At 36.6% G+C, this 25,652-nt stretch overlaps 1 protein-coding gene across 1 annotated transcript in view; it reads left to right on the forward strand.

Moving 5' to 3' along the window:
• The window catches only part of LOC103136602 (CUB and sushi domain-containing protein 1), a 444,439-nt gene that overhangs the window by 299,190 nt on the left and 119,597 nt on the right, over positions 1 to 25,652 (forward strand). The window contains exons 21-29 of the mRNA XM_007549920.2: positions 2,165 to 2,281; positions 2,556 to 2,771; positions 4,205 to 4,393; positions 7,307 to 7,476; positions 15,235 to 15,391; positions 16,819 to 17,010; positions 20,873 to 20,999; positions 21,177 to 21,388; positions 23,244 to 23,435. Coding sequence (XP_007549982.2) covers positions 2,165 to 2,281; positions 2,556 to 2,771; positions 4,205 to 4,393; positions 7,307 to 7,476; positions 15,235 to 15,391; positions 16,819 to 17,010; positions 20,873 to 20,999; positions 21,177 to 21,388; positions 23,244 to 23,435 — 1,572 coding nt within the window. The remainder of the gene's footprint in view (positions 1 to 2,164; positions 2,282 to 2,555; positions 2,772 to 4,204; positions 4,394 to 7,306; positions 7,477 to 15,234; positions 15,392 to 16,818; positions 17,011 to 20,872; positions 21,000 to 21,176; positions 21,389 to 23,243; positions 23,436 to 25,652) is intronic.

The following is a 25,652-nucleotide window of genomic DNA, read 5'->3' on the forward strand; positions in this document are numbered from 1 at the left end:
TAGTTGAGAATTTACAATAAAATATGCTTTCCAGCAAAATCAAAGTGGAACTAAAGGTTGGCTTTGGTGTATCGTAAAACAAACAATCTCACTCTGTTATAACTGAACTTGGTATTTGTCTCATTCTTGCTCCTGTGTAATGCAGCAATTACACAGAGCTTGGATGTAGCTCTGTGTAATTGCTGCATCTACCACACTTTTTGCACACTCACAAAAAAAGATATAGTTCCCCCATAAAACAAACAAGCTGTTAAGATCAGTTATAGTGATTCATTGTATTTTATTCAATAACCGTTTTTTGTTTAGACAATTTAAGCCTTTCAGTGTAACCCAAACTGCGTACAGAACTGAAATCCTGAAAGGGACTTTTCTCCCCATCTATACAATGTTAGGTTATATCCTGAGGTAACTTGCATCATTTTTGTAGAAGAAATGTATATATTTTAAGGAAAGAGCTAAGACTTCACTCAGGATTTCAGCATTCTCTTTTGTAGTTTGGCATATCGGTCAGGTACACCTGCTTTCTGAGTATGTCAGAAACTGTTGATCTACTGGGAGTTTTCCAACAGCCATCTCACGGGTTCACAAGGAACCATCTGAAAAAGATTGAAACCATCTAATGAGCAGCAGATGTGTAGATGAAAATGGCTTGGTAATGTCAGAGGATAATGGGTAGACTTGTTCCAGACGAAAGAACAGCAACAGTTGCTTAATTAACCACTCGTTACAACCAAGTTACTTGTAATGCCATCTTTGATGTGTGTTACAGCAACCGTTTGCTAACCCCAGCAGCTTCACAGTTGAAGGACATGCAATCTGACCTGGACCTCACTGATTGTCAGTTTTTATTGTGCAGGCGTAGAGGTAGACATGAATAACTGATGATATTGCAGACATGATTAAATCTAATTACAAGGAAACTGGCCACCCAACAAAGAGTGGCGCTCACCACATTATTCACTGTCCACATCAACAACACTTAACAAAATGAAAGAAAGATGAACACTAAACACTTAAAACGGATCATTAATTAAAACCATTGACAAAATCAAATATTCAAAAGCTAACTCAAAAAAAACAACAACAAAAAAAAACAACAAATCACCCATTTGGCTACTAAAAAAGCTGAGATTTTCGTAATGTCCCCCAAAACCTGACCAGTGATCCAGAACTATATATACGTTGGCCTTTACATGGTGCCAGGCAATTCATATTTGCTGTACATAAGGTGGATTTGTGGTCTCGTAAAAGTCTGCGAAGCTCTTTCTGTTTGTCCAACATAAACCAAACCTCAAGGACATTTTCAAAAATATATACCACACAAGTTCTGCGGTTTATAAAGGATTTTTTTGGCGGTATTTCTGACCTGTGTGTTGAAGTGTAAAAAACTGAATGCATCAAAAGTCGGATATTGTGCTTAGTGACCACAACCAAAAAAAATATTTTATGTTAGAGACTCTTATTGTAGTGGTTGTCAAAACTGGATGCGCATGAGCTACAGCAGTAGCTCATCAGCTGACCACATTCATGTAGCCAAAGAACGAGTATCTGAGTCTACAATTCACAGATGCACACCAAGATTAGAGAATAACGGATTTGAAAGGCATTCTTAGTCTTCCTTTCTACTATTTACAACTCAAAAGATGAGAGTGTGCATGTGATGAACAGGAAATTTGCATCCTGGAAATGTTGTGATGCATTAGGCGTTTGTGTCAATATGGATTAAAATGTCTAAAGAATAATTAAAATACCTTGTTGTGCCACAGAGAGTTAATGCATATTTGAAGGAAAAAGAGGGTCCAACATAATACTATTAAGTTCTTTTAACATTTGGTCTTACTATGCAACTCTCTGGTATTTTATTTTATTTTTTCATGAAGGTAAGGTTTTCCACCAAGCACAATGAAATACATGTGCGATTGATTAATTGAGTAAAAACTGTTTTTATGTGGTAAACCTGAAACCTAAGTAAAAACACACTGTAGGGCACATTGTTCTTGTTCTGTGTAGTAAAGAAGCAGGCATATCTGTGAATTTCTTAAGATCTCTGGACTTTGTGTTATAGCTCACAGTTTGTTGTGTCTTTGTAATGTAATAAATATTACATATTCTCCTTTTTGATTCCAATCTTTTCTGTTTTCTTTTTCTTTTTTTTTAACTTTAGCGCTGTGTGGAGGCTATGTTTTTGGTAAAACAGGAACAATTCTATCTCCTGGCTTTCCTGATTTTTACCCCAATTCTCTGAACTGCACCTGGACTATAGAGGTGTCTCATGGAAAAGGTACAAACACAAATGCATGGACATAATGAAAGCACAAACTGTGCTTTGGAAATTACTCTTGTAATTGTTGTTATGTGAATGGTTAGAGAACATGTACCTGCTTACAAAACTGCAGACTACTACTCTTGTACATGAGGGGACATGTTTACTGTAACCACTTTTGTTTCTGTTGTATTTCCTGTTTATTCGGATTAGTTTGATTCTCCTTGTCTAATTTTGCTTTCTTTTATCCATCTACCCATCCATTCACCCAATCTTCCACCCGTTTATCCAGGGGTCCATCTGGTTTTTCATACTTTCCACCTAGAGGAGAACCATGACTACCTGTCCATCATTGAAGATGGCAACTTCCAGGCTCCGGTGGCTCGACTCACCGGCTCAGTGCTTCCACCAAGCGTCAAAGCTGGACTCTACGGAAACTTCAGTGTGCAGCTGCGATTTATATCAGATTTCTCCATGAGTTACGAAGGATTTAATATAACTTTTTCAGGTACGAATGCAAGAAAAGCAGTAAAGAGTTATTCACATTGACCCAGATTTATTTGAAATCAGTGAAAATGTTTCTTGATGTAGCAGTTCTATTTAACATGAAAAATTATTGTTAAACTTTGTATGACTTTTTTTGTACTGTGCACATATTTCTTTTGACATCAATTGAAATAGTTTCAAGTCAAATACTATTTAAATGATTTTAGTTTATCCAAGAAATTTGTTTCCAACCGTAAAAGTTCCTCTGAAGGAATGACAACAAAAGCTGTTTTTCTCTCTCTACAGATGTCTGATCTGTGATGAAAAAAACTGCACATATACAGTAGAGATTATAGTAGACTGTCAACCAAGCTATATTATATATATATTTAATGCTAATTACACATTTGGCCTTTGTTATTAAACATGCAGTATACCCTAGAAAAGAAATGGTAAACCAAGGTTGCTGAAATGACTAAATTATTTGTTAGTTAGGTGAAAATTTTTCCAGAGCTCAGTGTTTTCACGTTGGCGGAAAACTTCTCTTGGAAATGTGTACAGCAGTGGCTCTGTCTGCATTCCACCACACAATCTTGGATGAGCTTGACAGACATGCAATGTTGACAATATATCATCAGATTTACCCTGAAAATTGTACTTTAATATCCACACTTAAGTGTTAAGGTTACATCCCTAAGTTGAGCTAAGTGTGTTCAGTGCTGGATGGTGAATGTCACACTAAATTTGTTCCATTTGTGTGACTTTGTAACATTAGAACATTTTCAGCATTAATGCCTGTTTTGTGCTTAAATCTCATTATGTCTCAATTAATAACACTGAGGGGTTTTGGCCAGATCCTGGGTCTAGAAACAGGTGAACAGAAGGTAAAATGGTTTAGCTACAACAGGAATGAGAGTCAAAAGGCCGGTGCTCAACAGTTGATTTACATTTGCATGGCTCTCAGCAACTTTATTTAAATACGAAAACCTCTCCCACGCCCAAGGGGAGGGGGGTGATAGGGGAACGCGGACACACAGCGTTTTTGGCCATTCTTGGCAGTGCTCTACAATTTTCCACTCTGACAAAAGCCTCTTGCCGATAACCCTCAATCTCCATGAGCACGGCAGAACTAGGTGTCAATAGCTGTCGAAAATTCCACTTTTCGTCCTGTGCACATCAGTAAATTATAAAATACTTCTCTAAGTTTCTAAGTCATTTTTTTTTATAGAAGAAGTCATTTCTGTTATGTCAAAACCAACTATTTGGTGTTTGATTAAAATTGTCATCTTTGTTAAAACGTCAGCAGACTTTATATTTATGACTGCTCCTCTTAACCAATGTAATCCATCAAATAAAGACTTATTCAATTTTCTTGAAGCCTTAGTGAGGTTAAATATATTCAGCCTTTTTCCATTCGCTCCTCAGTCATATTATCTTTCTTGCCTGCATGTTCAGAGTACGACTTGGAGCCCTGTGAGGATCCCGGTGTGCCGGCATTCAGCAGGAGGATGGGATTTCGATTTGGAGTCGGCGACTCGCTTGCCTTCTCTTGTTTCCACGGCTACAGACTTGAGGGAGACAGTAAGATCACTTGTCTCGGAGGTGGCAGGAGAGTGTGGAGCAACACCCTGCCGAGGTGTATAGGTAAGGCGATGGAGACAAAACACAGACTTGTAATTTATTTGTGGAAGTTCTACAAAACACTGAGAGAACTTTTTAATACATTTTTTCCTTCTTTTCATAAACTTATATAAATTAAATTCACAAGCATAGGTGTCATTTTCAGTTTATGCAGCAGTGAAGTGATATGGTCTTGTGTGATGGGTAGATGATGAGGTAAAAGTTTCAAATTGCCTCCTGTACTGCATGAATATGGAGGTAAAGTATCAGCATTTTCTGGGTTGTAAATTTGACAGTATTTTACTGCGAACACGGTGGTAATTTACTGTTATGTGACTGGTGGACTGTTGGTTTTATTTGCCAGGATTATTCTGTTAGCAGGTTGTAATTTGCTGGAATTTGATGGCTATCAGTGTTTCTCAGGATGCTGCTGGTAATTTATGAGAGTCTGGCTGGGGGCTGCTGGAAATTTCCGAGCCCCAGAGAGAGTGGACTGAAAATGCTATGATAGCATTATCTGTCAAGAGATCAGGTCTGACTAAGAGGAAGCGAAGTACCAGCAGCAACTGGCAACAACACATCGTTCATCTTTTGCTTTGTCCTTCTCCTTATTACTTCTTCTTGTTCTCTGTATTTGGGCAGTTTTCTGGTAGATAATTAGAATATTGGATGTTTTAAAGGAGGAGTTAAATCTTCAGGGGGTTTTTTGCCACCACCATCCTTGTTTAATATAGTTTCAAATAATGTTTCTATCTTCTTCTGAAATGATTTCTCCTTCTTTTCACTCTTACAAGCTTCTTTGCATCAACTTCTAATTCTTCTAATTCCCTCTATGTGGTTGTGATTTAACTTTAAAACTAATTTATGAGAAACAAAAGCCGTATACCAACTCTGTTCTTCCGTTGTAACAAAAGTGCTTTGTGTTTTATATTTATTTATACTAGTTTTTTTATATATATTCTTCACCAACTGCATCACTTTTGGGTTTCTCATGACTTCCTTGTTCTTCTTAGAGGTAACTGAAAACTTGTTAAACCTTTTCTATTTTCTGGTTTCCTCATTTACATAAGATAAAACTTTTTTTTTGTTGTTGCTGAAATTACCAGTTATTTAATTCATTAACTTTAATCAACAGATAATCTAAAAGATAATTCTGTATAATTTTAACATTTTTAACACACCATTCTTGCCCTACTTTTACGCAAAGTTTTGCTTTTAATGTCTTTATGACTTATGTAGGTTTTTTTTTAAATTAAATTATCTTCAGTACTTTAAATATAACAAGGATGATCATATTTTTGTAATTATTTTGGATCTTATAATCTGTATTTTGTTTAAATCTGGACTGTAGATTTTATTAATTAATTTCTTGGTATGTCACAACTACAAACTATATTGTGTGATGATTGCAGTGTTTCTCAATTGCAGGGACCACTGCCCTGCATGTTTTAGGTGTTTAGGTGACTTGAATAAGTAGGTGATTAACATGTTTCTGCAGCTCTTGATTGCATGCAGAGGAGCTCATGCCATCATTTGAATCAGGTGTTGTAGAACAGAAAAGCATCTAAAGCATTCAGGGCATTGGTTACTGAGGAAACCCATTAAGAAACACTGGATTATTGTGTTGACCAATAGCCAAGGAAATAGTAGAATGTCAGTATGAAGAGAAAATGGAAAGGTACCTAGTTTCTACCATTTGTTTCAGATAAATCTCAAAAGTGCGGCTTATCCTCCTAAAGCTGATCCTTTCAAGACGTCTCGAATAATATTTAAATCTTGCTGCTGATTTTCATGTTTGGATTTTTACTGGGCCATTGTAACACATGAATATGTTCTAATCTACAATTGTCATGATAGATCTATTTGTATGTTTGGAGTTGTTGTTCTGTTGAAAGGTGAACCTCCACCCAGTCTTTTGCAGTTTTTGTCCCTATAAAGCTTGTGGCAGCTGCAAAACGGGCTTTTTGTTGCTTTTTTTCACCATTAGCTTTTTTTTTTTTTTTTTTTTGCCACCCTTCCATAAATGTGAGATTTGTGAGGAGCACGGCCAATATTTTCCTTGTAAAAAGCTTCTCCCACCTGAGATGTGGACCTTTGCAGCTCCAATAGAATTACCATGGAGCTGCTGCCCTGGTTATTACTCACCTTTCCAGTCAGACTTGGTTGGTTTCCAATTATGCTAGCCTGGTAAAAACCAGCCTTGTGTTCTACATTTTGCTTTGTACAGAGAGTCTGGACCCTCAGCTACTGAGAAATGAGGCCTGGACTCTACTGAAGATTTAATTTGTACCCAATTGCTAACGTTTGGCCGTGACGACTGTAATGCGCCAGTTTGACCCTATGAGGCTTACTGGAGACAATTGTAGTTTTTGGACAATTTGTTGAACAGCTTAATGCTAGAACAGTTTTTGTAACGCTTAACCCTGTTTTAAAATTCTTCACAATTTTATCCCTGATGTGCCTGGTGTGCATTAGTCTGATGCTGTTTAAACACTGCTGTTCACAGAACAGCTGTATTAATACTGAGGGGAAAAAAAGATGGCACACAGGTGGACTCTATATACGCTGTCTGAAATCAATTGGTTGCACTAGATCTGATTTAGGGGTAGCTGAGTGATTACATATGCATTTCAAATTTGTAATTGTGCAAATGTAATTAGACTGTGCCAATTAAAATTATGCATCAGTATGAGTTGGTAATCGCAAACAATACATTGAAGTTTGTTACTGGAACATAACATATCCCAGGAAGAGGTGCAAGTACATTTTAAAGGCACTGTATCCTTGATATGCATTATACACTAATCATTCTTTTTCATGTGGAAGTGAGATATGCATGGACAATGATGGATAATTATACAGAATTGATGTAATTTCTTTTTTTTTCTTTTTTTTTAACCCACACTGTTTCCTCTTTGCTTTTCTCCCCTGCTGCAGCCGAGTGTGGAGCTTCCACGCTAGGACCAGAAGGTGTTCTACTCTCTCCAAATTTTCCCTCCAGCTACGATAACAACCATGAGTGCATCTACCGCATCACTACTGAAAAGGGCAAAGGAATCAGGCTGAAAGCTGAGCGCTTCTCTTTGCAAGATGGAGACTATCTAAAGGTATGCTTAGTCTTTCTCCCTCTCTTCCTCTCTTGCTCTCTCTAGCTCTCTGTTTGTCTCTTACAAACACCCAGACACGTGTGTCAGTATGAACTTCCCCCAGGTGGAAAATCCATAAATGTTTAATTTATTTAGGGATCTATGCCCACACATGCACACACAAAAGGTGAATGTGCAAGATTATATTATCCAGATGCGTGTTCTTGCAGTATAATATGAAATATAAGCTTTTTTCCTGTTCAGTTTATGCTTCAGCATAACTGTTGTGTGATTAGCTAGTGTAAAATTAAAGAATATTTCATATGGTAGTTGCCTAGTATGCATGACATGACACTCCGACAAGCGAGGACAAATCAGATATTTTTGGCAGGTTGTAAAAATCTATGGATTATGCAGTAAAACTCTATTTTCATTAGTCCATTAATGAGCATATTCCAGCCATGTGAACCTATGCTTACAGGAACTGTGTAAAAAAAACAAGACTGGAAGTAAAACACATATTGCAGTAAGGGCTTTGAATTCCTAGAGCAGTATTATATCTAAATTGTATTATCAAGGTTTGCTCTACCTTTTAAATGTATTGAATATTTGTGTGCAGAGGAACAAACATTCCTGCTGAGGGTTATTAACAATGTTCTCTATTAGTGTTGATAGTTGTGCTTCTGCAGAAGCTGAAAGGGAACAAATCAGCCTCCTCTAACTCTTGGGAGAATTACTGCTGTATTTGAGGGCTGGCCTTGGCTTTTATACACTTTCATTTGTTGCAGCTTGTGGTATCTGTAAGTAAAACGAGGAGCCATAACTCACAAGAATACCAAGCGATCGTATAAAAGGATCTTAAAGGTGTATTCACGATAAAACAAAAGTGTAACGTGTCTTGGGGTATAATCTCGGGAGGGCTGGGTGATGGGGGTAGTTAGATAGACTTTCTGGAAATTGTTTTAAAATATGATGTGTGTGTGAGAGTGTTTCTTACACATGAGGTTAGATTCAAGTAATTTTAACACCTGTTAAAGACCAACCTATCTATACATCAAAACTCCAGAGCTCTGTTTACAAAGATGCAAACACTTTACTGTGTTTACATCTAAAATTAAATACCTGTGACTGAACCATCTGCACTTATCATTAGACATCACAATTGTGTGGTGTAATCATAGTAGTGTGTTGTACAAGTTATTTATTTTGGCATTTAAGTACATTGTTGTGGTAAAAACAGTATGCAATGTTTCAAGTCTATGGTTAAGTCATTATAAAGTGACGATAATCTCTTTTTAGACCACATTCTAAACGATCAAAACAAAACTAAAATGCACAAAATTACCGATTCCAGCATGTTAAAATGTTTTAAAACTAAAGGCAAATTTTAAAAAATCGCTTGCCAAAAATTCAGCATGCCAAGGTTGAACATCTTGTATCGTTACTTTTAGTAGCAGTAACGCTGAGTAATTATTTTCTGGCATATTAACATTTGTTAATATGCTGCTTTCAAGGTCCTATCACAGCAGCTCAACTGTGTTAAGGTCTAAACTTTCATTGGGTTCTTGCCACGTATTGGTTCTTTTGTTTTTCACCTTTTCTGCTGCACACTTTCTGGTCTACTTGGACTCATTTTTACGGTTAATATAGGTGTTTATGTTTCAAACCAGCAAACTGACAAACGCCTTACTTTGTATTTGTGTTCTTACTTGGTAATAACCGTGTAATGAAATACATTTTACTAACAACACCTAACTGCCACTTTTCATCTTCAATCCCTAAATCAGTCTTGATTCAGTCTTGACAGAGTCTTATGTTGTTTTTATTCACAATGTGCCTTAGCACTATGAGTGAGGGCCTGGTTAGTTGGTATGTGGTGAGAGTTTGTTGTTAGTCTTAGGCTGAGAGCATCAGTTGAGTGTGTCTGTGGTTAGGTTGCATTAGCAGAGTTCTCCCTGACTTTTAGAGCAGCTTAATGCCATTGTAAAAGCTGAAGATGTCCCCAGAGGGAAAGGTATAAAACAGAAATAAAAGTTAATAAAAATAACAATTTCCTAGAGGAGAAGAAAGGGTGACACTGAGATGGTTAACAGACACAAATAAGCCTAAATGCTATCAATAACTTAGACATTTAAAGAAAACCATGACAAGAAACGTACAAATCTTCTCTCCACATATATGCCAAAACTCTCAGTTTATAACAATAGCACGTAGCATTCAGTTTGTACAAATTGCTGCCGTAACAGTGGATTTATTATTTTTTTTAACATAAGTAAAAAAAAAAAATTGATATTGAAAAGTCAGATTAATACAAAGATGCACTTTTAGAATTGTCTAATGAAAAAAACTATACATATCAGTGCCTAATTTAATGAATCCTGGTTTAGTCATGTCATTCTTTACACATAATGCTAAAGTGTAACTTTTTTCCATAGTTTATTGTAAACATCTTTTTTTGCTTTTGGTTGTAATGCAAGGTCATAACTAAGCATCAGAGGAGAATTTGCCCAGCTTTCAGTTTTGATGAGATATTGCGTTTTTGAAGCTGTCTTACTGGATGTACAATGTATTGTTTTTTTAATGCCTTTTGCTCTGGCTGGATGAAGATATGTTTATAGATTATGCAGCTGTCTTTAGGTGCTGTCTACTCCTATTGCCTACACATACATATTTCATGAATCAAGACAAACATAGACTGCAAAGCAAAAAGCTGCCTCTTGAATTGTTAGCAGACTTCTCACTCTTACTCAAAAAATGTGGTTTTTAGTGTGATAAATAATTACATTTGTGATGAACTGAACAAAATATACAAACTGCAGTGATTCTGTAAGAATGCAAAATTTAACGAGGACACACTTTTTCCCTCTAGTTTAGTTAATTAGGGTGACCGTTGAGTGCCAATAACTTTCTAATGTTCTAAATTTAACTCAACATCATAAATTGATTCTACATATACAGGAACTGAAATTTCTCGTTTCAACCTGCCTAGTTTGAGCCATGGCCCATCGCCATTTAATGCCTCTGCCCACTTACCTGTCCTCTTGCCACCGTTAATGAAGATCCCAAGAGCTCCCAAAGAGCTGACGAGTGAATTGATTAGAGTAAGTCTTTCATCTCGTCAAGCAAAAGTTAACAGTTTCACCTTACCTAAACTTACTCGTTGGGTTTTCTGACACAAGGCAGTATTTTTTATTAGTTTTTGTTGTAATTTGAAAAGTTCTTCCTTTTAACTGGTTCACATCTTATCTTTCTGTTTGAAAGGTAAGTTCAGTGTTAAAGAGTTGGTATGTGATTCTATCACCGTTTTCTGTGGAGTCCCTCCAGGTTCTATTTTAGGACAGTCCTGTTTCTGATTTCCCCACTGTCTCGGTCAAACTTAAAAGCAGATTTAATAACGTGTCTTACCATATTTATCTATCTGTTTCTTTATTTAGTGGAATGTGGGTTGTAAAAAAAAAACAAAGGTGGTCACAAATAAATTCTTTACTTGAGAAATATTCCTAAACTTAGAAGGTTAGTGAAAGTGCATGCACTAGAGATGACTACCTATACTTTTATTCCTTCTTGTTTAGATAATCACAACTACCTATTTACCTGTCTTAACAAAAAGCTTAATAATAAGTTAACTTTCTAAATGGCACAACAATCTGCATAAGGATGACTAACTGAGCTGACAAAAGACATCCTTGATTTGAGAGTTTCATCTTTGGGTGCTTTGAGAGTTCACTTCAAAATATTGCTGTTAACCTTCACGACTTTGCAGAGTCAAGTTCTTAATTACATTTTTGGCTTGTTAAGGAACTAAACATCAGTTGAGAAGTTCAGGTCAGCTAACCAGAGAATGCTGATTGTTCCTTAGAAGTGTTTTAAAGCGTCTGGAGATAGCTCCTTTAAAACAGCGACATGTGAATAATGGAATGTCCTTGTCTTATTTTTGAGTTGTATTGACAATTTTTATTCAAAAAGTGTTCTTAGAATTGTAAAAAGTACTTTTATTCTGTGTGCTGCTTTTGATTTTCATCATTTAATTTTTTATCTTTATGCTATTGTTATATTCTACTCTGAAAAAGCTTGTTATATTCCATTGTGAAGGACTTAGTGAAAAGTGTTGTATTCATGAAGTTTGGCTGACATGCAAAACATGGTTAGATTGTGCAGAAAATTAATCTTTTTTTTTTTTACCTTTTTTTTGCAACAGTTTTTAATCTTTATGAGGACGTAATGGGAACAAACAAGTGTTAAAAAGATATATGCCTTGATTTTAACAAATAGAAATGTTATTAGCTTTGAAAAAAAAAAATATCCAGTGGAATTGTGGAATTAAATTACATTCACTAAGATTTAGTTTTTATTAATTTATCTTTTAAACTAAGTTTCTGTTGTTATTTACCAGAACATATATGATGTTTTTCTTTTCTTTCACTGGAAAATGACAGTTTAAAATAAAAACAGGGAAATCTTTATTTAGGCTAGCAATTAGCTTGGTGATCCTCAGGCTAGCAGTAATGCAGCTAACTCCCATCATCGCCGGCGAAAACGCCGAACACAGATCATTTGTTTGACAGCTCCAGGCAAAAGCTTAAGGCAAAAACCTCCTTGAGCATATGAACCAGCTCATTAATTCTTCTTGCTATTGGCTAAGGTTTTAGCCTGACACCGTCAAAGAAATCGCTTACCCAGCTGAATTTAACCCAAAATGTCAACTAAGTTAATGTGGTCAATTACTCGACCGCATTAACTTGGATTTACTTGACCTCTGCAGAAAAATAAAAAGATAAGTTGAATGGAAAAAAAAAAGAAAACAAAAAAAACAACTAAACAAGGATGTGGAGGAATTGTTACGAAAATAGCGGTGGCAGGAGAACATGCAAGGGGGGAGTCAGACAGACAGAGAGAGGAGGGGTGGCAGATGGTGACATGTTGATTTATGAGCTGCAGGGCTTTTCATTAACCATACTGAGTTTTATAGAAACAGGGGGAAGAAGAGAGAAAGAGCAACAGAGGAAAGCAAAATACAAAAATTGGGCAGGCACTGAGAGGGAAACCTGAGGGAGAGGAACGTGTAAGGGAAAATGAAATTTAGCAGAGTAAGGCTGCAGATACTGTCATGCCATTTCATACTGTCCTTCTCCATATTTGTGCTTTCCATCACCGCCGCACACTCAAACAGGCTGTATCTACATGCAGCGTTGTCTCCTCTGACTGGCAGCACTTGTAAAGATAGAACACTACATCACCTTTGCCCATTTCCTTGGCATTCCTGCCACCTGCAGACCTGTCACCATCCATCTGTGAAAATGTCACAGGCTGCCAAATATAAGCTTGAGCAGTTCAAGCACGAACAATTCACCTTTTCTTTAACAGCCTTGATATGGCAATAAACAGTGTTGCACAATGAAGTACTTAAAGCTTTAACATTTTCCACTAAAAGTTTCAAAACTAATTCCCCCAAAGTGCATCCAACATTATTTGCCAGTAAATCACCATTTTAATCACTGAATGTTGATTTCAGATCTCAAATTTCCAAAAACATCCCTGATATTAATCGTCATGATTACTTTAGTGCATTAAAGACATTTTTAAAGAGAAAATAGAATATGTTCCTAAAAACATAGTAATACATTAGTTAACAATTAAAATTCACATGATTGTAAAAAATAAATAAATAAATAAATAGGCCTCTGAAATACTTCTTGGCAGTGTTTGAGAATGTTACAGCTTCACTCTCTGGATCTTCTTGTTTTGCAATGCAAATGGTCTCCAGCTGGTGTGTTATTGCTGTTTTTATTATTGCAGTATCACAGGTGTATGGTTATATTCTAATCATTTGGACATAAGGATTTAGATTGTGGGGGGAAAGTGAAGCAGTAAAAAAATTGGTGATTTCATATTGTTTAGAAATGAAGTTGACATATAGCCAATCAACAAAGAGTAAACTGTTGGCAGAGCCACTGTATGTTGTTTTGGTCCAGGAATTACATTTTACTATGCTGTTTTTGGTTTTGATATATCATAAACAGTAATGTGCACCTTCACAAAACTTTACACACTGAGTTGTTGAACTGTGGATTTTAGAAATGATTTTCACAAAAAACTAGAAAACAAAACAAAAAAACACAAATAGAAATAGAAAAAAAAATCACTTTTTACTACAGCTTTCGAGGTCTTTAATATTAAAATGTACTTTGAATTGGCTTTGCTGAAAATGTGCTATGTAAATAAAATTACCTTACCTCACCTTACTCTGTAGGGTATTCCACAGCCACTGGACATGAAATAAACTCTAAAGGTTTGCGGTGACCACAATAAATGCAGAGCACTGTCATATGCTGGTTTTCATTAGGTCTTATGGCATGGGAGAGTTTCACAGAGTGCGTCAGAAGAAAGTGCCTGAGGGGATGTACAAACCTGTCTGTTAGATGCCAGATGCTGCATCGTAGTATGTGGCATTAGTAGCCCTGGAGGTTTGCACAGTGTGACTTATCAAAGCCTGGTGTTTGTGCTCAAGGGAACCATCAGTATGGCAGGTCAGCAATTTTTTTGGGGGGGGATTGGCAACATATAGCGAGGAAACTTTGTAAGATGACTAGAGCCTGAATCATGAATAAAATTCCATGTTACTGTTTTCATGTGAAAGTTATTGTAGCAATGTAATTGGTTTGAAACCCTTTGAATAATGGTGTCCATTCTGAAGAAGCTCGTTGCTCAAATAAGTCTACACAAACTGAAACATTTCCATGTTGCTTATTAATTTTTATTAAGCAGCTGTTTTCTGCAAGAACACAACATCCACTTATAGACTATTGATGGAGTTTTAAAAACAATTTCAAAAATGATGAAGAAATAATTACAAAGACCCTAACAAACATTGCTCAGACTAGACCTTATAAAATTAAGCATTTTATAAATGAACAGTAATCATGTGATTGGTTTTAACGTAATTTAAAAAGTGAAATGTTAACATAAGTCAAATAAATTCATATACGACTCATGCGTCTTTATAATTTTGATTTAAGAAGTTACTCTGATAGCAGAATAATAATTGCATGGATTAGAATTGTTGAGCCTTGAACTTTCAAAAGTCTGAATTTGTTCCTTAACCCCAAATTCTTTTATCATCTGGTAGGTGTGCAGCCCAAATTACCCCCCTGTCAAAGACTAATGTGAAAGGCATGTAATCCAACTCCTTATGTTGTCAGTCATGCATTAAAATGCTGGTCAGGTACTTTGTTCTGCTTTAATTCTTTTGTTATGTCAAAGCTGGATGCTATAAATACCACAACTGGAGTCTAGAGAGAGCAAAGCTTTGTTCTCTTTTAAGGGGGTTTGTGGTGTTCTGATGAACTCACATATATGGAGGTAAATAAGTTGGCAAACAGACAACCTCAGACATTCTGTAAAAATACACTTTATGCTGTGAAAGTTAATGTTTTTGAAATTTCCATGAAATCTCAGTACCTTTGTTTCAAGCCAAGACTGATTTTATATCCTATAGTTAGAGAAAGGTCACAAGAACCTTTTTTTTAGAGATATAGCACTGTTATTACTGCTAATGATCATTACTTAAAAACTAGTTGTTGAATGACATGTGTAGACTTGTGTAAGGTATTTTTCAGTTATCTTTTACTCTTACTTATTTTCACTGCAGCAAACAAACAGCCATGGAAGGTGCCTGGTAGATTTAACATGCAGTGTGCTCTGATGCAAAGCTAAGCAAAATGACTCAAACTCATGTTTTATTAATGTGGCTCAACACCGTTACTGTGTTTTGATTGACAGGTGTATGATGGAGAGAATACCACATCCCGTCTTCTTGGCAACTTTACACTTGATGGAATGATGGGTCGTGTCATCAACAGTACGTCCAATCACTTATGGATGGAGTTCAACAGCAATGCCTCTGGAACGGACCAGGGCTTCCGCCTTACTTACACAAGTGAGTTAATGCCATGCTCTTGTCCTGTTTTCCATAAATTAGGTGAAGCGCTATAATTTTTTTAAATTGACGTAACAGAAATAGGTTATGATTGACATGGTTTGCATTTTTGTTTTTCACATAAACAGTTTTTACACTTTTATTACTCCACAAAAATACCCTTTCCTAAGCTCTTACGGGCTAATTTTTTGCAACTACAACCATTTTTTTATTGAAATTCAGAAAGATAAGGTTGTTACGTTACCCTCTTCCTAGATCCTGCATCTCTTTTGTGTATCAGTCAAGTGAATTTTATGTTGATGACTAGACCTGGTCACATCCCCTACATGTTAATTTTAGAACATTGCATAGTTTTTCTTTTAATATAACAAGTAAACTGAGGCAAACGGTTGGTTTCCCGCTCTATTTCAGTTTTCTAATTTAACAGGCATTGAAAGAGGAAATTAGGACATAAATGCTTTAAACAGGCTCTCATTCTGGCTCACAAACACACACATACACACACTCATTTAAATGGCTTTAAAGAGAACCTGTTAAAAACTTCAGAGCAGCCGTTGTATAAGTCAAAGAGGCTATTAAAGGAGCATTTATCTGCGAGTCATTTAAAGAAGGTGAGGATGACACATCTGGAGTGGTGGAGCAGCTGAACGAGCGAGACAAACAAATGAGGGTAAATGGTATATGGATATTATAGGTGCTCTGTAAGTCAGTAAAACCATTAAACTACCCTCAATCTGTAAGACGTTATACTAAAAAAGGTGACATGTTCCTCAGAGTTTTTGCTTTTAACCGAGGAGATGGAGCATGGATAAGAGTGATTGATAGATTAGGGTTAAAACATACAGAAGGAGAGAGAAACAAGAAGGTTCATGAACATCTAATGTTAAAGGATGTCTTAATGTAGCAATAAGAAATGACTGAACATCTATACAAGACAATAACAAGAAAGGTTAACGGAAGTGAAATGCATCTGTTTAATGGATAAAGGAACAGATTGACATTTACCGACATCCTGCTCAAGCTCATGTAAATTTAAAGTAAAAGTTTCTTGTGTAAGAGTTTCCATTGAAGAGTTTGTTTGTGTCATTGCCTATTTGCATAACTGGTGAACAAAAGCTTTAAAAAAAAATCTAGTTTTGATTCATATCTTAGGCATTTTAGCTCTGTATAAATAGCTCGGAAAACAATCTTTCTTTGTGAGTTTTGGATGGGTGTGGGTGTGAACACTTCTGAGTACATTTACATTTTGAAACGTTAAAAATGGGCATATAAGTAGAACACCGTAACATTTTTAAGCACTTTTAGTACTTCTGTTTCTCTCCAAGAATTTATGGTATTTAACAACAGATCAGTTGTTCTTTATGTGTGTCTCACTTCTCCCTCTTTTGTCCCTTTGCATATGTGTTTTTTTTTTTCTTTTTTTTTAGGTTTTGATCTGGTTCGCTGTGAGGAGCCTGGAGTTCCCAGTTATGGGTATAAAACCCAGGACGATGGGCATTATGCCAATACGTTCGTCCTGTACTCCTGCAACCCAGGGTACACCCTGCATGGCAGCAGTACGCTTACCTGTCTGAGTGGTGATAGGCGTGTCTGGGACAAGCCACTGCCTTCCTGTATCGGTTAGTATGCAAGCAAACGTGTAGATGTCATTGCATAAATAATTCAGTCCAACAAAAGTTTAATTTTTAACCTCTGGGCAGTTTTTGTGTAGTTTAACAATAAATGAAGTGAGGACGTTTGACAGTAACTAGATTCAGTTTGTAGGCTGCAGCACAATGACTCAAAGACAGTGAGTAGGCAAATATGTGAGTCAACACAGGCAAATACTTTGAAAAGAGCTTATGGGGACTGATTCAACACTGTGGCAAATATTTGTAATGGTACTACTACAACTCCTTTGCATAAAAATGTCTCTCTCTGCTTCATCTGTAAACACAAAGTTATCTGTTTTTTGACAATAAATGTTTCAGCAGTCAATATTTGGTCCCCTGTTGATGGTATAAAGTTAGCTCTCTTCCAAAGAAATGTCTGACAGTGTCATTGTATGGTGATGTTATTCTCAAGTAAAAACAAAATAATCTGACATCCAGAAAAAAAAAAATACACAATGTAAAAATAAGTATATAATTTACATGCAGTCTACTTAACGTGAATTGATATTTGTTCATGGAATCCTTGTTGGTAATTAGACTTTTCTAGAAAAGTGTCTTGTAAAAGTTTTTAAACCTGATGAATTATTTCATATTTTGTTATACGATCACAAATTTTTAATTGAGTTTTTTGTAATGCTGGTTTTGAATATGATGACCCAACACCAAGTAGTGCACAATCATGAAGTGGGAAGAAAATGGATACATGGCCGTCAATGTCTTTTAAGAAGTTTTGAATTTGGATATACAGTATCTTCAGGTCCCCTGAGTGAAAACACTGAGAACCACCATTATACCTACAAGTTGTTCAGGGTTTTACTCTCCAAATTTTACGCATATAGATTGAAACATTTTGCTATTTATTCTTTGTATAAAAAGCTCCACACAGCATGATTCTGTCGTGGTCAGGATTTACAGCAGAGATGATATTTTAAGAGTATTGTGCAACGTTAGCTAACATGCTATTTTCCATGTAGGTCAGAAAGTAACATTCTGGGCTCATCTGGCTGTAACTGCAATGCCTCCAATATGGTAAACTGCAGACAGAAAACATGCATCTCTAAAAAAAAAATTAACTTTTCACAAAATAATTTTAAAAAGTTATATTGTGCTTCTAAATGTAAATCCATGTTTAGTCAAAGTTGCTTGTTCTTCCTTAGCTTGATGGACAGACATATCTTGGCAGGTATAAATCTTATTACAAACAATGGTATTTGAAGTTTTGGCTGCAGAATATCCAGTTAGATCCCATGTCACTGACTAATTGCCATTTCTGTCCAGCATTTTGTAAATTGAATTCGGTTTCTAACAGAATTTCTAGTCCCTCAAGTAAAGTACTAGCAAAAATGTGTGTCTGCTTTGTCCAGAAGTACTTTTACTTTTTGCATTTTTGTAGAAAAACAATTTTCTGGAAGAATGTCTGCCATACCAGATAGATGCAGGGACATTGCACAAATAAAACCTTGTGCCAATACACCTGTGCTTTGTGGGGTGGGACCCAGCCTGATACAGTTGCTAATGGCAACAAGAAGAACGTGTGCATCTGTTTATGAGTGAACTGAATGCATTTGGATGACGATGGATTTTGGCTTTTTATGGAATGTGATTAAAACTGTTTTTCTCACTCAGTTATCGTTAATTTCAGGTGCTTTATCCCTATCTTACTTTAGCTAATCCAACAACCAATACTTAATGGCTTAACCTGGAATAATCTATTGCCTTAGCTCCCACTCCATTGTTCTGTTTGTTTTCCCTCCTGTCTGACTGTTTCCATCTATGTCTGTCTTATTGTCTCCCACATCTGAGCATATTAGCATAGAGATCATGAAATGGCCTTGCCCCAGGCTCTTGCTCTGCTGCCTCTCTCTTTTTATTGCCTACATGTAGTCAACAGACTCTTTTACGTTTGTTGGCCTCTTTTCTACCATGGTTGTTTGTCCCTGTTTATAGCTCATCCGATCTTCTCTACAAACCGGTCAGGTGTGACACCATGACCATTTTCAAGTGAAGATTTCATTGGTATTGAGTGATTGTTAGATGGCTGGGTCAGAGAATCTCCAATATTTTTTTGGCCTCTGAGGTGTTTGCGATCTGCAGTGGTTCACACCAACAAACAAACAAGGTCCGCTGTAGCTCACATTGCTGAAGAAGTTAATCTAGACGGAGCTGCATAGCTGCAGACCAGTTAGTGTGAACATGTACATCCACCAAAAGCGACCTGGATCATGGAATATAATAAAATCTTTTTATGAAACCTTTACTCCCTGATGGGTGTAGTCTTTTTCAGCAAGATAATGCCACAAAGTAAAGAATAGCTCAGAAATCTTTTGAAGAGCACATCAAAGAGTACGAGCTATTGACTTTATCTCCAAACTCAGATCTCAGTTCAGTAGAGCATCTGGAGGAACATATCTTGTCAATTGAGGCTCACAACTCACAGGACTTAAAAGATGGGGCCAACATCTGGTTCCAAAACACCAAAACACACTTTCAGGGGTTTCATTAAGTCAGTGCTTCAAAGTGTCAGGGCATCTACAGACACCAGTAGATGTGCATGCGGATGTGGTCGCTAACTCTTTCAAAATTTGATTTTTCAGTACTGGACCAGGATTAGTGGAGAGTTATCATCTGTAGATATCTGCACTTTTCCGTTTTATATGATAACCATCGTACCTGTTGTGTATTTAATCAACAGTGACTGAGACAAAAACATATCTGAGTGACAGGATTCTATTCAGTGTGTTGCTTTTTTGTCCTTCTGTGTCCTTGTTTTGATTTGCACATTTGACTGTGTATCTATTTACATCCTGCCCAAGGTAATCCAATGAAAGTAGGTTGTCATGGTGTTGTAGGTCATAGGGCAGTAAGATGCAAGTACACAGAACACAGATACATGAAGGCTGCTCTGTACTAAACAGTTTTCTTATCAGCAGGAATCTGCTGGCTCAATGAGCCACCAAGGATTCTGTGTACAATCACTATAATTTTGAATCTGCCTGCAGCCTTCCTGTATCTTCCCCCTTGCCTTTAGACTAAAAATAACCAAAGAATAAGATAAGACTCATGTCTCTCACTTGTGCTTGAAGCAGCATTTTTTTCCCTGACTTGTAAACAATATGGAATAATTCTTATGGGACGACAGGCCTCAACATTTTTCACTAACCTTGAAATACAAAACCAAGGTGGATCTAATGAATTAAGCATTTTTTTTAAAAATCTGATTACCATGTAATTCATTAAAATATGAACAGCCTGTTGTCAGTAAGGGATGGACATGATCAACAAAAGTAGTAAAGTATGCTGTTTTCTGTTTTGGGGCTGACAGAAGTGGCCCCACTATGGTTGGGCTGTAAAAATGTGTTTCTTGTTGTCTTTCTCTCAACTCAAGCCAGTCTGCTCGCTCAACTTTGACCTCTGACATATACAAGGAACTTTCTTCCACATAACCACCCTTAACTGGATATTTCTTGGTTTTGGACCGTTCTCTGTAAACTTTTCATGATGGTTGCACATGAAAATCTCAGTGGATCGGCAGTCTCTGAAACCACTCAAACCAGATCAAAGTTAACGTTCTTTTCATTACGATGTTCTTTTTTATCCTTAGAAATTGTCTTCACTGTATCCAGATGCCTACATTTTCTTGCTAAATGAGTTGCTAGCATGTGGTTGGCTTATTTGCTGTTTGCCATTTGTCAGAATTGGATAGAAAATTTGCAAACTCAAACACACTTGACACAGTTGTATTTTTCTGCTATTAAAGTATTGTTTATCTGCTTTACTTTAGAAATTTCTAGTTCAAAAAAAACAATCTTTCTTTGTGCTGTTCTTGTAGCGGAGTGTGGAGGTCACATAACTGGAGCAGTGTCTGGACGGATTCTTTCCCCTGGATACCCGGCTCCATATGACAACAACCTCCACTGTACCTGGACTATAGAGGCAGACACAGGCAAGACCATCAGGTGAATATAAAGCAGTTGTGTATGCTGTATCGCTCATCCTCATGCACAATTAAAACTAAAATTGAGGAAACTTGAAATAAAAAAAGCTGCTGACAGGTATGCGAACTCACATGCCTGCCAGGAGTGTTCTTAATTTCATTTTTGTTGAAATACTTTTTCCTCTTTGTGTTTTCTCAGCCTCCACTTCATTGTCTTTGACACTGAGGTCGGCCACGATATTCTGAGAGTTTGGGACGGTCCATCTGGCTCCTCAGACGGTGGGATCCTGTTGAAAGAGTGGTCTGGCCCAGCCTTGCCTGAAGATAGCCACTCGACTTTCAACATCCTCACTCTACAGTTTGATGCTGATTATTTTATCAGCAAACAAGGATTTTCTATACAGTTCTCTAGTAAGAAGCTTACATTAAGGTTGGACTCATCAAAATATGGCCTTGAATTCAACTGAAAATGTATCATGATCTGGTGAAATCACCGGTGTTTACCATCTGCTCGAATTGATGGCCTATATCTCTTCTCCATAAAGAAAAACCAATTACTGACTTAACAATTACATTACCTAATTAGCAAACTCAAGCAGCTTTTTAGGTTATCTTACAAGCCCCATTTACATTAGAAATATAATAGTTAATATAGCACTAATACAATATATAATAGGATTTCTGGAAAACCTCCAGCTAGAGAACCAAATGAGACACTTAATGTATCACCAGGAGACCCAGGCATGTTAAGTAGACTACTGAGGGGAGACCCCAGAGACCTGCGGTTCAATTTTGGATAGAACACATCCTTCTTAAAGCAAACTATGCTTTCAAATAAAGGAACTAGAAGATTTATTTTAGTATTCTGTAGAGTTTTTTGGTGAATCTGACACTTACCAGGTTTGGTGTGTGGTAAACTCCTGTAGTCTCACATACATTTCCGTTGGCCGGCACAACTTTGCTTAGTCTTTGTAAGCCTCTGTGTCATTTATTGTGAACAGTACTCTGATGCACAAGGCTGTCATTTGTAAAACACGGCATGAATATTTACACTCAGTACGTTTTATCTCTTGTTCCCCTCTGCGTTCCCCCCATCCACCGCAAATTTAAAACAATAAATATTTACACACCCTGACATGGTAATCAAAGGACTGCTATTCCATTACTATGGTAATGATTCCTTATATTTACCTCCATGTTGATTTACTAAAGCATTGCACTTATTTAAATAGGCAAAGGTTTTTGGATTCAATTAATATTACAACCGACCTTCCCTACAGTTGTGTCCTGTCTTGTCTTCTGTGTACTATGATCATTAAACTGATGAAAGAAGTAAACTAGTGCAACTTGGATATACATTTTAAGATTTATTAAATAATTTTCAAGATGTAGGTTTGAATAAAGCAAAACAAGTTACTATTTGTGCAGTGATGGTGGATTGATATTGTTTGTTTTTTTTTGTAATCAATCCATGCTATTTTACTTGTTAGGTCTTCAAAAAATCTAGCCTGTGATAATATTGCAGTGTTACATAACATACTCTCTGGGGTTTGCATTTGCCCAAAAAGTCAATTTCTTGTGAAAGCTTTGCAGCATAAGAATACGTTTGACTGATATTTAGCAAATGATTGTAATAATAGACAACAAAGGGTAAGTAACTTATTGAAGGATATACAATTTACATCAAATTATGGTGTTAGTTTGTAGACATAGACTGCCACAAGAGTATTTCTGGATGATTATTGGTCTGAAACAAAATTTGAATGGGAAAAAAAATCAAAAATCCATAAAAATGATGTCTTAAATCAATTCTAACTCCATCTTCTTATATCTTCAAAAATTTTGGCCAAGTATTGTATCACATAAGCTGATGGTAATTGAACATAAGCTGAATAAACTTTATTTTGGAAATAAAGTTTGGAGAAACTCAAAAAAAAAGGATCAGAAACAAACATCGTTTATGTAGCTGCTCCGAACCTGAGCGAACAGTGAACCACAAGTTTACCACCAGGCACAGAGGTACATGTCCAGATAAACTCATCACTTGCATGAAATGAGATGTTGATAGTCCATGTCTGGATGCAATGACGGTTAAAAAAAACAAACAAAAAAAAAAAACAAACAAACGTGTAAAACGTGTCACATTTCATGTCATTTTCATACAAATACTTGATGAAAGCTACATCATGCAAATAATGTAGGTCAAATTTGATGAGAATATACCAGGTACCAATATTTATTATTATCTTTTTTTTTTAATTTGCAGCCACAACAGCGACATCCTGCAATGACCCGGGTATCCCCGTAAACGGTTCTCGATACGGAGACAGTAAAGAGCCCGGTGACAGCATGACCTTCCAGTGTGACCCCGGCTATCAACTGCAAGGCCAAGACACCATCACATGTGTACGAATGGATAACAGATTCTACTGGCAGCCAGATCCACCAACCTGCATGGGTAAGTCTAAAGCATACTGTAGATTATTACCCTAACTGACTTCATGAACATTCAAGATTAAAGAGTACTGCAATTATATCACAGATATGTGTAAAATCCATTCACACCAAGCAGAGAATTTCTTCTCTAGACAAGAAGGGAAGAAAGTTATGTGAGGAAAAAAAGTTCCTATTTTCTCCCTTCTTTTCTTTTTTTAATAACTGCATTTTTCATAATCAGAAACTTGAATATCAAAAACAAAGATAATCGGAATCAATACAGAATGCATCTTTCAAATTAATTAATTTAATTTATTAGGTGAAAAGCTATTTAAATGTAGTAAGTAGGAACATTGTGGTTAACTGAGTCTTTTCCAGTGCTTTGGAGGAATTTCAGCTCATCCTAATCAGAAACAGTCTGTTGAAAGATCCCAACAGAGATTTATTTAGATTTAAATCTTAACTTTGATTAGGCCACTCCAAATTCCAGTACAATGACTATGTTCCCAAAAGTCTTGGAGAGCATCTAATTTTCATTTTGACTTTGGCACTCATGGATTCCATTTTTCTCCATTTTTTCTTTATTGTTTAAACATTAACACTGAACCTAGTGGAAGGCGTGGGAGATGTAGTTTTCCAGGAGTTTTCTGGGCTATTATGTTACCTCCTAAATAAGTGATCAAACTAATTTTGAGGTCATTTTTGAAGGCAAACCACTCATGGGAGGGTTCACTACTGTTCCATGTCTTCATTTGTGGATAACAGCACTCATTGTCGTTTGAAGGAGTCCCAAATCCTTAAGAACAGATGTAACCAGAATATAGATGATTTTCAGTGTTTCTCATACGTTCTTTAAATTCTTTTGCTTGGGGTGTGATGTGTCGCTTTTTGAGCCCTTTTGCTGGGCTTCATGCTGTCAGACAGATTCTATTTTACATGCTTATTTAATTTTTGCCGAGGTGGGAGAGGGAATCACAGACAAAATCCTCATTTTTGTTTACTCAGGCTGCTTTGTCTGATTTTAAAATTTATATGGCAATGTGAAAAATGCAGGACGGTAAAAGGGGGTAAATACTTTGTCAGGAGTGTAGCAAAACCTTACAAAATTACAGACAAAACATTCATTTTAAGATGGACCTGAGTCTGAAGTGTAACTACTGTTAAAATAAGATTAAGTGACTGATATTTACAAACTTAAATGCAAAAAGGCATAAAAATGCACAGTTGTTTGATCATGTTAATATGCCATTGTTGAACTCCACAATATGTTTTGGCAGAGTGGAAATATTTACAACTTTCTAATTTAATGACATATAAAATAACTACAGCTAAACTCCTGTAAGAGGTGAGCAACAAGCAACCTGTGGAATGATGCTGTTGCACATACCGGTTGTTCTTAATTTAGAAATACATTGTCCTCTACCAGACTGGCAGGAGATTAAACCATCCAAGGGAAAGGTAAGAAGAATCTTTGACAATACTGAGAGCTTTCTTCTTAAATCTATCCTCTGAAATGGTCTCCAAAGACAGGATTGAGCCTTCAGTGACTCCCTCTGCCCTTGTCACCACACTTTGTAGAGGCTTTCTGTCATTAGCACTGCGGTTGCAACACCAAGAAGTGATGTAGGCTGTCACAATGAATAGCACCCCAGTGAAAGGTGGTGAAGGGGCACGGAAATGCCTCCACCGCTGAAACTTCTTGACAAAATGTCTAGAGTTCAAACATCAGGTGAAAACTTTCATACTGCCATTAAAAAGATCAACAGCTCATATTTTTGTATCAGAACCGTAAAAAAATCTCCTTTTTCCTTTCTTAGTTGTTATTACCACCTTGCTGCTTTTGTGAAGCCCACTGAGCTCCAACATCCCTGCTCTACACTTTATACACAGGATTCTGCGGCAGTTTGTTTATCCAGTTCGATGTTTTAGTGTCTTACACCCCCTACAGCTTTTCCTAACACATTTGAGTTTATTGGAAAGAGATTAACTCAACTAGAGATAAGAAATCTTAGCTTCAAAAACGTAGGACAAGCTGAGCTTGAGCTTAAAGCTAGAGCTTAAGACACATGTGTGCATGATTTTCCAGCATGCGCACATGTTGGGAAAAAAACAAACATGTATGTAAAAGACAAGATGAATTCACACGCACGCACGCGCACACACACACACACACACACACACGCATGTTTGTGTTGCTATCTTTGTGGGGACTTTCCATTGACTTCCATTCATTTCTACA

This window comes from Poecilia formosa, unplaced genomic scaffold, assembly GCF_000485575.1.
Source record: "Poecilia formosa unplaced genomic scaffold, Poecilia_formosa-5.1.2 Scaffold33, whole genome shotgun sequence".
In the NCBI taxonomy this organism is placed as follows: domain Eukaryota; kingdom Metazoa; phylum Chordata; class Actinopteri; order Cyprinodontiformes; family Poeciliidae; genus Poecilia; species Poecilia formosa.